The sequence below is a fragment of the Pseudopodoces humilis genome, chromosome 7 (genome assembly GCF_049639895.1).
Source record: "Pseudopodoces humilis isolate 2021_Gansu_Grassland_sample_001 chromosome 7, ASM4963989v1, whole genome shotgun sequence".
Classification (NCBI taxonomy): Eukaryota; Metazoa; Chordata; class Aves; order Passeriformes; family Paridae; genus Pseudopodoces; species Pseudopodoces humilis.
Window position 1 is genome coordinate 31,758,144 of NC_142206.1, and position 13,141 is coordinate 31,771,284.

General features: G+C 34.9%; 1 protein-coding gene across 7 annotated transcripts in view; it reads right to left on the reverse strand.

Annotated features, from left to right (window-relative positions):
• RYR3 (ryanodine receptor 3) overlaps window positions 1-13,141 on the reverse strand; it is a 200,892-nt gene that overhangs the window by 133,322 nt on the left and 54,429 nt on the right. For all 7 annotated transcript variants that reach the window (XM_088057565.1, XM_014249772.2, XM_088057564.1 and 4 more), the window contains exons 6-10: window positions 12,388-12,500; window positions 11,938-12,037; window positions 7,568-7,661; window positions 4,225-4,299; window positions 3,212-3,368 (exon numbers count right to left, since the gene is read on the reverse strand). In XM_088057565.1, coding sequence (XP_087913691.1) covers window positions 3,212-3,368; window positions 4,225-4,299; window positions 7,568-7,661; window positions 11,938-12,037; window positions 12,388-12,500 — 539 coding nt within the window. The remainder of the gene's footprint in view (window positions 1-3,211; window positions 3,369-4,224; window positions 4,300-7,567; window positions 7,662-11,937; window positions 12,038-12,387; window positions 12,501-13,141) is intronic.

The window sequence follows — 13,141 nt, forward strand, 5'->3', positions numbered from 1 at the left end:
AGAATGTTACTTACCAAGACTATACCAATAACTTCTTCATTGTCAATTGTACATACCACCACAAAAATAAAATATGAAATCTCAAATATTCATTCTGGGCTACACAAATCAAAATAAACAATTATTTTTAAAATATGCTTCTGTTTCCCCTATCTTTAGTCTCAAGGAAATTTGTAAGCAGACCCAAGGTTCTCCTCAGCGGTATATACTGAGCCAAGTACTGTGCTGGAATGAGAACATCCCATTTCAAAACAGGATTCCATCTGGTGTAGAGAAACTGCTGTCTCTGTTGTCACAAGGCATTACAGATATGTTGCCTTAAATATAAAGGTTGAAATTTTAAAACTTGGTCATAAGTATACTGAAACCAATAAAAGATGTAATTTGGAGGGGGAGGTGGTCCATCAGTTTCTGAGTCTTGTAAGATTAGTTTGCAGCAATTAGGAAGCAGAATAGGCATGTATTACATATGTTATTTTCATTGAAATCAGCACCATACTGCTCTTTAGCATATACCTTAACTTTATTTTTTAAAGTTCCCTTCTGTTCTTATTTATGTAAAAACATGTTAAGGAAAACTCTAATTTGAGTTTTATAATTTAAAATTAGTGTTTTAATTTCCAGTGTTATCCATCAAAAGGGAAAAGCCATTGAAAGTAAATATTCTTTTTAAAAAAGCCATAATAGGTTTTGACAAGCAAGAAAAACACAAGATAGCTGAAGTGGAATATAACAATACTGAAGATGAAGGTGCTTTTTCAACAAGAGGGTTGGAATATAACAATATTGAGGACGAAGGTGCTTTTTCAACAAGAGGGTCTCTATAACAACTGCTGGAAAATAGGACTTTATTTAAGTCATCTGTTACAGGGTGCTGGATAGCCTTGAGGATTTTCATAGCCACATAGCTCTGCTTTCTGGCAAAGATAATATCTTTTTTCTATAAAACCCCTTTGCTGGGTTTTTCTATAAAACCCTTTTGCAAACTGGAAAGAATACCACAATGAAGAAATGTTTAGTTTCTTTTTGGATACCCAGCAGCAATGCTTATTGTAAACAACATGGTGTGAACTGGTGTTGACCCTACCTAGAGCAAAAGGCTGGACTAGACGACTTCCCAGCCTCCTTCTCAATCAGAATTATTCTATTAGTCTAAGGGATGAGAGTGCTGTAAACAGACAGGTATCCAGCACCCTATTTTTAAGAATCTGTGCACAGCTGGATATGAAAACAGCTATCTTGAAATTTCTCTGAATTTATGCCATGTTAAGGTATATGAAAATGAAAATGTTCCTTCATTGAGAAAATGAACCAATAACATTTTTATAAGTATATGTATACAGAAATTAAGATTAAAATACCTGCATCTATCTAGTCTGTCTATTACACCTAGAGTGCTTTTCCCCCCTCAATCCGTGTGCAAGCAGCACTTGGCTTTAAGAGCCTTTTTCTTCTTACAGTCCAGGTAGATCTTTGGGATTTATTCCCATCCCAAACATCAACTTTCTTTCTTCAGGAAAAGTTATCATTGCATGGAAACACTAATGTCTCCACCCACAGGACAGTGCAGCCCAAACAATAAATAACAATCCTTATTCTTGGCACAGAATTCATAACCTATCATGAGGTAAAAACATTCTGTTCTTTACAGGACAGCACTAATAGGAATGGATGACAAGACACCGAGCTTGGATTTAATATAAAAATGTACACATTAACAACCATATTATGTATAAACACAGCAGGCATGAATGATTTTTGCATAATTAATTACTACTGTACCTCACCTTAGTCATTTTGGGCACAGCACTATATTTCACTAGTGTGCCTTTCAGGCACACCAGAACAAAAAGAGTAGGATAATAAGTAATTTTTACTCATTATTTAATGTGGTATGTGCACACATAACCACTAAATTTATATACTCAAAATTAATACATTTATATGCACAGATTAAAATATTGAAAAACAGCAGGACAGCTGGTGTCAAATTAGGCAGTGAGTACATCAAAGGAATTTTAACTCAATGTCTAACCAGTAACTGTAGCACTCCTGCGATACTCACCATTCTTACCAATGATTTGCCAATAATGGGAAAAAATTACAGCTGTAATAAATGCCCCAGCACAACATCAAATGTACAATCTATAGTACATTGCCTTTGCACTGAATAAAGGATGAAAAACTATGGGGTAAGTAAATCTTAGCAATCTAAGAAAATTTCCTGATGGTTTTTCAATTATTTCGTTTGGCTAAAATAAAAAATTAATGAAATATCATATGCAATCATACTAATAAACATTGTTATTTTCAACATCCTAAAAAGAAGTATTTGATTTATTATACTAACAAAAGTAGCATTTTTCAAGACTCTTACTGTTAGATTTTATCTAGTGTATAGCTGATTTTAAAAATTCTTTTTCACTTTGAGATTTTTTTTTTCTTAATGAGCACTAAGAATTATTTGGAAAATCTAGCTTTTTTTGGTTAATAAAAAACTCCTCTTTAACACCTATAGCAACTATTTATAAGTAAAATCATGAAAGAATGTAAAAACTTTTGATCTTTGACTATAAAACCTTTCAGTTCCTGAGGAAAAGAAGTTATTAGTTTTGCCTACCTCCATAATCATTCTTCATTGTCTCTCCCTTGTCATGTTTTTCTCAGCTGGAAACAATGAAAAAGCTAATAACATGCAATTAGCAGCTCCCTAAAGAGCATAATTTGAAAACATATGGTTTAGAAATCACTAACTACATTTGCCTTACATTTAGGAAAAATTTGATTGAGTTCTGTTCTTATCAGCACACTGCATAAAGAATAGCAACTGAACTGAGTTCAATTGAATTCAATTATGACAGATAGAGATGGAATGTGTAACACTAATGAGATTCTGTCCAACTAAAATAAGTCTATAATTAATAAAGTATTCATATTAAACCACCATATCTTGCACTGTATTTGCTTTTAATCTTGTTTTTTAAAACTGGTAACAGTTTCATTTATTCTAAAGTTTATTAATTGCTCTTATTTTTCCTCCATGAAACCTTTGTTATTCTTGACACAGGTTGTTTACATTTGAATTTAAGTGCACAGTGCCTAGCCTTAGCTTCAATTTAGAAATTACAAGCAATTTTTACAGTTGTTGAAACAATTCAGATTAGATTTGAGTGCTTCACATTTGGAACAGATTTACATAGTCTTTATTTACCTTTGATGCTCTAAAACAAAAGGCTGTAGATGCTGTGTCTGACTTTTCTCTGTCTAATATTACTACTCCTTCATCCTCATTCAGAGCCAAGTACTTTCCTGTTGTAATATGTCGAAGACGAAAAGGCTGCCCCCATCTGATGTTACTTCCACTCCAGCTAAACATGAGACATCAAAAAATAGTTTAAGTAAGTAAAACTAGAATTTTTTCTTTAGGTTTTAAAGGATGTTCAGAAATAGAATATGCTATATATATATTCCTTTTTTGGTTCTGATTTCAATACTTGCATTAAATCAGATGAAAACTGTTAATTCATTTGCAGAGGAAACCCTGGAAAGGAGTATGGCTTCTTGTTTCTATACCCTCTCTCTGTCTTATCAGGGTCTTACATATGGTGTCCATAAAAAAAATCCTAAATGTGTAAATTAACTATTATATTTTGGTTGACTGACTAAACAAACAAATTAAGCCTAAGTGGGGCCTCAGCATCCCACGGAATTATCCTACATCTGTGTTAGTTATGAGGGCATTTCTCTTACAATCACAAACACACCAAAGGTAAAACAAACACAGTTCAGGTGGCCACCAAAGGCCATATATAGTCTTATGATATATATTGAAATTTCACTTGCATGGAAATAACAGACAGATAACCATATGGTAAGGAGATAATTTTAAAAAACCCAAAATACAAAGAAACACAGAAGAGGTATAACTGCTCTTATTTCTACTAAAGCTTATAATACTCCAAGAAAAATTAGGAATTCATTTTACTTTTGTAAAGAAGCAATGCTTTAAGTACACATATCTCATAGCAAAGCTGCTTTTAATATGGGAGATAGAAAGAAATCTATTCTATCACAGTACGTTGCTTTTTATTATCGACAAAGAGCCTACTAACACGTATCATAAAGCATAGCAAATAAATATTCTGCCTTAAGGGTCTTTAACAATCAAATATCTATTAATATAACAGAAGTTGCTAACCAAAAGACTTTTTAAAAGATCAGTACCTTATTCGAAGGGGTTCTACTCTCCACAGTGACCTTGCTCGAATTCCAGCTCCTCCAGTTTCATAAAATACTTTCCTACAGAAAAGAATAGGAAGACCATCTTGTGTTTATTTGTGCTTACATAGTATTTATAACTTACTTCTCTGGAAACTGTACATGACTCACTACTTTTCTCCCAGTAAACAAATGTCATTGAATGGACAGAAAATTCCTACTCATCAGTGAGACTATGATAAAAAATCCAAATGTCTCAGGTAAATGAGATTATTTCCATTAAGGCAGACTCTCTCAGGAGTTGATAAAATGCTTAGCTTTGAAAGTGGCTGGGAATGTCCTGTAATTCGGTCAGACATAAAAATATGTAATTCTGACAGTTCCCAAGATACTGATCTACATTACCAATAGTTTTAAATACATAGCATATTTTAAAATAAAGATATACATTTTCACATGAAAACAACAAGAACATGACATCAGAGACTTCATTCCTTAAATTATTTCTATGATGCTTATTAAAAGGCAAACAAATGTGGTGACAACAAAAATTCTGTACTATAATCCTCACAAAACAGATAACGCATTCAGAGAAATAAAAATCAGGAAGGGAAAGGATTAAGCCCTTACTGTAATATAGTTTTCTTTAGCTACTGGCTGAGGGTTAGTAATGTGTTCTAGTGTAGAAACTAATACTCTATTCAATAATCAAATACATAGAAAAATTATGGTGGATTAGCCCTGTTCACAGGAAGTTTTTAATGTCTTAATTATCATTGATGTCTTGTCACCTAATCACCAGAATTTGCATAAACTTTCTCATTTATAATGAGTATAGGAAATACAATGGGTAATAGGAAAGGGCTGAATACCTACCAAAAAATGAAATACTTTCTTACATGTAATTCCTCTGAGAAGGATTAATCCACCCTAGCATGCACAGAAGCTGGACCTTCTATTGTACTTAAGTGTCTGAAAAAAATGTGCAGCAAGGGAATTTTAAATCTGCCTTCCTACTCTGGCAAACTTGACTGAATACAGCAAATGCATGCATAAAGATGTCACAATCTAGCTGTTCTATAGCTGAATTAAAGTAGCAGTTTGAAATGCAGAATTTTAACTGGCTTTCCAGATTGTCAAATTCTTTTCCTATTTTTGACAGCTAACAGACAAAAATTTAAAAAGCTGTATAGTAATGTTGTGCAGTTATGGGACCTGAAAATCAACTTTTAAAATAAAAGTTTTGTTTTTCATATCTGAGCAAGTATTTCTACACCTTTTCTTCTATTGAGAATACTTAAAGGTTTCTTCCTTGAGCAACACCAACAAAATCCTGGAAGAGTCATAAAGAATCAGATACTGGAGCATGGCTAATCATTTGCACCCAGCAGATTCATAAGATAATGGACTTGTACTTACACCTCTACTTTACTTAGGAGTCACATTTAAGGGCACACGTGATATCAAATATTTCGTAATGTTAGTTCACCAGAAGAATAAATATTCCTCATAGTAAAGGTAGTAATATTCCTACACATCTTATCCTGCATGAAAATGTATTGGTACTCTAGAATGAAAATAAACAAAAAAAAAATCCCTAGCTTTCAACTCATCCTAATTACCAGACTATGAATTTGATCTTTCAAGGTCATTTCCAACCTGGGCTGTTACATGATTCCCTGAATGTACTGAATGCACAATAACTATCTGGAGCTCTCCATTTTCATCCAATGTCTCTGGGTCTGCTGGCCTTAACGATTTTACTTTTGGCAGACTCTAAATCCTAGCTAAGCTCAAAACTAAGTATTCATTTCCATTCTCTCTGACCTCCTTCATTTCTCCTTGGTCCAACTCAACCATTCTATCTCTTAAGGACTATCGTAGGTATTGTTCAGTATCACAGACATAGCTCAGTTCACCTGATATAGTCATAGTCTCTGTTCACCTCCTATACTTTTAAGAATTTCAGATATTTTTCCAGCTTTTTCTATATGCAGTGCTGGACTAGAATTATGACCTGCTTTCAGTAACAAAGCTGCATGTAAAGAAGAATTGCTGCTCTTTCACAACAGGATCCACATAACATTTTTTTCATCTACTTGATTCCATCTATCCATCTTTTTTTTCTTGCCAAGCTAGATGACGTTCAATATATCCACCCTAAATACTTCTATTTGGCCTGTAAAAAAAGACCTTAGGATTCTTGTCAGAGAATAATCTCTTTGTGAATTGTTAAAGAGCATTCTTTACAGAAATGTCCAAAGATGAGATTTTTGTTTTATGGAAAGAGAAATCTTCACTCTTGTCTAACAACTTATTTAACATTTCTAATGAAATGCATAGAACTGATTAAATAAAGAGGTGGAAACAAACACAACCATTTTCTACATCTCTCTCTCCCATTCTTATTACAATTGGGATTTTTGTATTTTCATTTTATTTTGGTAATGGAAACATGACTCCTACAACTATGACATAGTACAAACTTGGCCTTACGTCTGTCACTCAGCTCATAGATCCAAAGGACAGGATAACTTCAAGTCATCTGTCACTACCACACACTATTTGAAAATGTTCAATTCACTTCGTGAATTTTGCTGGTTTTCACTTCTCTTTAGGACTTGGAGATATTTTTAGTCCACAGAAATGTAAACATGGGAAATTTAGAGCTAACAAGTTTACGTGACATAACTGAATTGAATTTGATACTTGTGGTATCAAATTACTCAAAGCATAACTTACTTGCCACAATAGGTAGAAAGGTCTTTTTTATTGAATATGATTTTTAAAGCTAGCATGTTCGTGTAGCAAAATTATTAGCTTGCTTTGCTTCTGATTAACAAAAAATTTTAAAAATACAGAAAAATTCAAATAATAAATCAACATAATAGATGACAATTGTAGATAAAAGTTTAATACAAAAGTGGTTTAGTGTAGGTAATATGATGCAATTTTCTTAATATGTTAATCAAATTTGAGAAAGCTAAAAATTTGCAAAAAAAATGCAAAATATATAAAATAAGAAAGTCATTGTAGAGGCCAGACTTCCGGAGATTTTTTAGAGATTTTTTTTCACATGCTAACACTTTCTTACCTCTACTTATAGTAGTACGAACTAGAGACAAGCAACATAACAGGATGAAATCTCAGTGAAAATCAACAACTTGAATTTCAACAATGAAAGAACTCATGACTGATTTTCTGCTTAGAGGCCTCAACCTCTTGCACAATGTCACTACATAACTAAGTACTGCTGTAAAGAGTGTTAAATCTACCTAACTTCACGTTCAATTGACATCCTGTTTCCTCTTTGAAAGAAGGAAATACAAAAAAATACACCATCACTTACTTGTGCTGTGAATCATTCTGATCTGTAGATGGAATTGTCAAGCACTCATCATGGCCATGGAAAAAACGTACTACATGCCCACCAAGAAGATAGCCTGAAAAAGAAGCTCATTTACTCATTAGCTAAAACATTGACTGAAAATAAAACCCTCATAAAAGTTTAATAAATTCAAGACCCAGATAAGATCTGTTTTCCAAATTTTCACTCATAACTGAAACTAAACAGGAACAAATTTTATGTGTCAATATACTATTTTTAGTACCTTTATTTTTTAAAAATTTTTCTTCTGAAAAGAAGATAAAACAAAAGCTAACTTTTAAAACTCAAATTAGGATTCTGAGACAGAGAAGGAAATGAAAAACTTCTTTAAAACAACAAAAACAATTATTGTTTTGAAAAGTGAATGCTTTAGGTAAAAGCCAAATCAAATAGATGATGCCATAGTTTCCTCCCCCTTAATACAGTTTAAATGATCTAAATACAAAATAGTTTCATGATTTCATTGGTTTCTTCTGACATTTGTCATTTGTGCCAAAATCAAAGGTGCACAGCAGCAGCAGGAGACAGAGGACAGAAGAGCACTTCGCACTTCTGAAGAGTAAGTTTAATGGAAGCTAACTTTCCAACCCATTTAACACAAAGAGTACAGGTCAAAACCAGGCACTCTGCCTCACATTAAAAAAGAAAAGACAAGATGTAGGAGAATGACTCATCAGATCCTAGTCCAAACCATTCTGACCTTGTGAGTGAAGTTACTGCCTTTTAAAAGAACACATAAAGGAAGAAGTGTAGAAGGAAACTTTCATACTGTCCAGCTGATTTCACATAAATTGTAAATGAGGAAAACTTTAACTGACAATTACTGTCTTGCCAATTAATCTAAAAGTCAAAACAATGAACTCATGGGAAAAAATGTACCTTTCTATTATTTAGGCTTTATTGATGGTTTTACAAATAACATAAAAACAGCATTGTCTAATTCCTAATCCAGTTTTATACTCAGGAAATCCCACTCTCTCTCTCTTCATTCCACTTGAGCTAGTCTGTCTTTTGACATCCGATCATCTCTCACATAAACCATTCTGAGAATGTATATAAAACCAAAGCCTAAGTAGCTGAGAAAAAGTTGATTGACTGTCATGGGGTGGCTTTACCTTTAAGGTGGTTTTGGGAGCTAAGGAAGTTGAAGCTGCTGGTGGCTGATGAGAGTCTTTTCTCCTGACCAATTATCAGTCATTTCTAAGAATTGACAGCAGTTTTGACCATTAAAAAGTGAAGTCAACTTGTGAACACCCCCTTAAGATGTACAGTCAAAGCTCTCTTGTCCTCTTTGGTTTCCGGCTTCTGAAAAAGTAACAAGGGTCTGTCTCAGCCTCCTCCCCCCTCTCCAGGCCAGACAAGGCCGCGGGGGGAGGGTGGGGAGAAGCAGAGCCGGCCAGCTTGGTTTAGTTTTCAGTTTCTGCTGCTGGACTGAAACCTGACACCATGAACTCTTGCAGCTTTTCTAAAGCTTTAATTCTTTTACTACCTGGATAAAACATACAGATTACTCCTTTTTCCCAGAGAGACAGGGAAAGAAAGAGACAATCAACATGAAGAAGACATCATAAAACCACCAAAAACAGTGAGAAAAAAGTTAAGTTTTAGATGGGGAAGAGAGAATAAGGAGATGCTTTATAAGCTGAAATATCTTTCTGTTAAGCTATGGAGATGGACAATAGTGGTTTAAAAAGACTCCTTTAATTCATGACAGAGTATATTGGGAGGAATGGAGTGTTCAAAGTGTGGATTTTGAGCAAAAGAGAGTAATTGTGATACAGTGAGGTGCTAGAACAGAGTGAAGCGAAGATTTGAAGCCTTGGGGGCAATGAGAAAACTGTTTCCAGAGAAGCTCACAGAGACAGATGAAGAGGACTTTTGCCTTTGAATAACTCATTCTTAAAATGCCATCCCTAGACTCATGGCCCATACACACCTCAGAGTGATGTGAAATGGGAGGCGTGAACTCTGATGACAGGATTTCCGGGCAACTGGCATCAGGGAAATAGAAAACTATAACAGAAATAATTTTCTTGTGAAAAACTCCATAGATTATCAGAAGAAGACTTCTGTTTCTCTACAAAGGCTGATGAGAAGACTCTAGCAGAAATTGAGACTGTTTTAACCACCAAAGTTCTAAAGTTTTTTGTCTCTACGTTGTCACGTGTACAAAGGAATGGTCAGGTAGTGGGGGATAAAAGAGTTTTCTGGAAGTTTATTCTGGCGTTTTTATTCTTGTAGTTTTGTTAATAAACTTTCTTTATTCCTTTTAAGTTTTAAGCCTATTTTGCTCTTGTTCTAATCCATATCTCACAGCAAGAAATAAGTAATTTTTTTAGTTACTGCTTTAAAACCACGACATTGACACACAGAAAATCTCTTCTTACTCCACCCTAACTTTTTCTTTGTTTTTAATTACAGTATTTTGGATTATGCAAATAAATCTGGGCCACATAGTATATGGGTTCCAAATACAGCAAAGGGCCGCTAAGATTAAGAAATTGGTTCATGTCACACATGAGGAAAGGCTGAGACAAAGAGGGAAAGGGAGAGGGAGAGGGAGAGGGAAAGGGAGAGGGAGAGGGAGAGGGAGAGGGAGAGGGAGAGGGAGAGGGAGAGGGAGAGGGAGGGGGAGAGGGAGAGGGAGAGGGAGAGGGAGAGGCCAGACTCTGGGGGACTATGGGATCAAAGCCACTTCAGTTATGCCCAGTGATGGGACCAGAGGCAACAGGCCCACACTGAAACATGGCAGGGTCTGTTTGAACATCAGGGAATGTTCCTGAGCACAGGCACAGGTTGCCCAGGCATGTTGTGGGGTTTCCCTCCCTGGAGAGAGTCTAAAACTGTCTAGATATATTCCTAGACAACATGTTCTAGGTGGATCGGCTTGGACACTGAATTGGACCAGATCCTTTCCAACCTCAATGACTCTGATTGTGTAAGCTCTTAGGAAGTTTAGCTGCCGTATCTCTTCAGGTACAGAAATCTAAAATATATCACTGGTCTTCCATGATCTCTCTGCATAGCTTATTATGGTTTTCATATGTTACAAGTTTTAAACTTTGCTGTAGGATGGTTTCTTTGCTTCTTTTTGTTTCACCTGTGAAGCCTGAAAAAACACAGACTTTTCCAGGGTTGATCCTGATTCTATTTATGACCATAAGGGCAGGCAGGCCCCCAGACAGCCATTTTTAAATATCCAGCTCCAGCATGCCAAAGCAATCAAAAAGTATTACAAACAAAATCCATATCCCATATGATTTTAAAATGAAAACCTAACACTCTGAGACAGGTTTCTTATGGGCCAGTGCACAGAAACACTGTGGGATGCTGATTTAAACCACTTGAGGTTAGAAAAACTCAACCATTGTTCAAATAAGACTACTAAATTAGGTCTAACATTAGGGTAGTCATCTTACATCAAGACTTACTATAGCTGACCACAGGGAAGTGCTATATCTCTCTCAGTTCCCTTTAAAGCTCCAGTTTGTTCTATGTTACTGGATATTAGCATATCATAAATAATAAGTTTTACAGACAAGCCATACAAAATTATCCTAACTTAAAGACATTTAAGTCCTTTGTGAATGTCGAGTGTTGATACTTTAAATAGAGCAAAAGTTAAGTACAATGCTTGCTACAACAGTGTTAATGACAAACTATGGCAATGCAACCAGGAGAGATACTGACTGGATCAGACTTTCAGTACAGAACATGACATTTCTCAGAATAAGGTGATACTTCTCAAACATGACCATGAAGTGCCATAAAATTTCCAGAAAGAAATCCTCACCCTGTGTTTTAGGATTTAGGCTGAGTAAGAGAAGACAATAAGGATGCATGGCTGTGACATCCAGAAAGGATGTTGAGGAAATGTCCGTAAAAAGCAGAACTAAAAGACAGAAATAGGAACTTTGGGAAAACTGCTTTCCATTTTGCCTGTACCTTTATCTCTCTTCTGTTTTATCTGTAGTGGGAGAATACTATTTAGGAAAATCACAATTAAAAAGCTAAGTTTTCTGGCTTTAGTTATTCTTCAGCTCCTACTTCCCAAATTAAACTAAGATTTTATTTCTCAAGAAGCTTTTAAAGCTTTGTTATTCTAAAGTTACAGCACTCATTTAGCTTTTCTTCAGTAAATCCAGCTGATGTATCTGTATTTCCATGTTTTTCCTTCAAGTATTCTTCTCTCCTAAGCTCCTTTTCTTTATTTTCATTACATTTTTGGTTTATATTCTGAGGGGATTTTTTTTTTAAATTTTCCCTCTTTATCAAAAGCATACTAATTAACCTAATTTATATTTCATGTCTAAATAAGTAAAATGGCCAACCTTCTGTAATATTGCTTCCTGAGCATATAGGATGCACATTCCATAGTGTCTGCATAAAGGAGGCATCCACCTGAATATTTCCATTTGACACGGAGAGATGCTGAAATAAGACAATGGTAACAGGAAACAATGAAAATTATGCACTTAAAATATTTAGTATATTAATTTATCAACAGAAGAGAATGTATCATAAAGTAAATACACTAATTTCACCTAAAATTAGTATTCTTCTAAAATTTGGCAAAAAGTTATGGAAGCAGTCTTGTTCTGGAGGGACTCACACACACACACCACCCCATCAGTGCTTAAATATAAAAGTGCATTACAACCAGACATTGCTACCTAGATTAGAAAAAAATAATTCATATGAATCCCAACCAATCTCCCAATATCCCTGCAGAACTTTGTATTTTCCCACCACTTGACCATTATCTAAAGAAACCAACTTACCAGGTATCTTTCAGAGGACACACTGACCAGGATAAGGTCATCACCTATTCGAACTTTTTCTCCTTCTGACCTTTGCTTAGAAGCAGGGTGTATTGTCCACCAGCACGCCTCACCTAAAGAACAGAAGCACTAATCAAGGTTCTAAAAAAAAGACAACTCCCAAAAAGCTTAAGGATATCTTTATACAGCATTGAATTAGCATTAGAAAAATTTGTCTTATAAGCCATTCACCTTAAAAACCGCACTGTCTCTCTTTTCAACCATTTTTGGTGATTTTCTTTTTGCTTGAAACTTTTTGTCAAATAAGCTTTTTATTTGATATTTCCCTTTGCAAGTACTTTTAAAGGGAGTGTTTACAAAACACTGCTCAGAACTTCTCTCCCTTGGAGGCTCTCCTTGCCAGGAAATTGCTGACAGCTGCCTTGATCTTATTTATCACCTTTTGTCTCTTCTTTTATTTAATGGTCATGTTTAATTCATAATCTTCTGTATCACATAGCCTAACAAACTTGGAAGCAGTTCCAATAGCACTACAGACCATGTAATTACAAAATAGCCAATCCTAAGGGTGACAACCATAGAACATTTCCTACACACTAAACATAAGATTCCAGGTTACTCTGTACACACACACACACACACACACACGCACAGAGCCAGTCACACACAGACATTCTGGGAAGATTACCTAATTAATCTCACAATTTCACACTCTTCAGAGTGTGAAAGAAAAGATCTTGAAGAAACTAGTTGA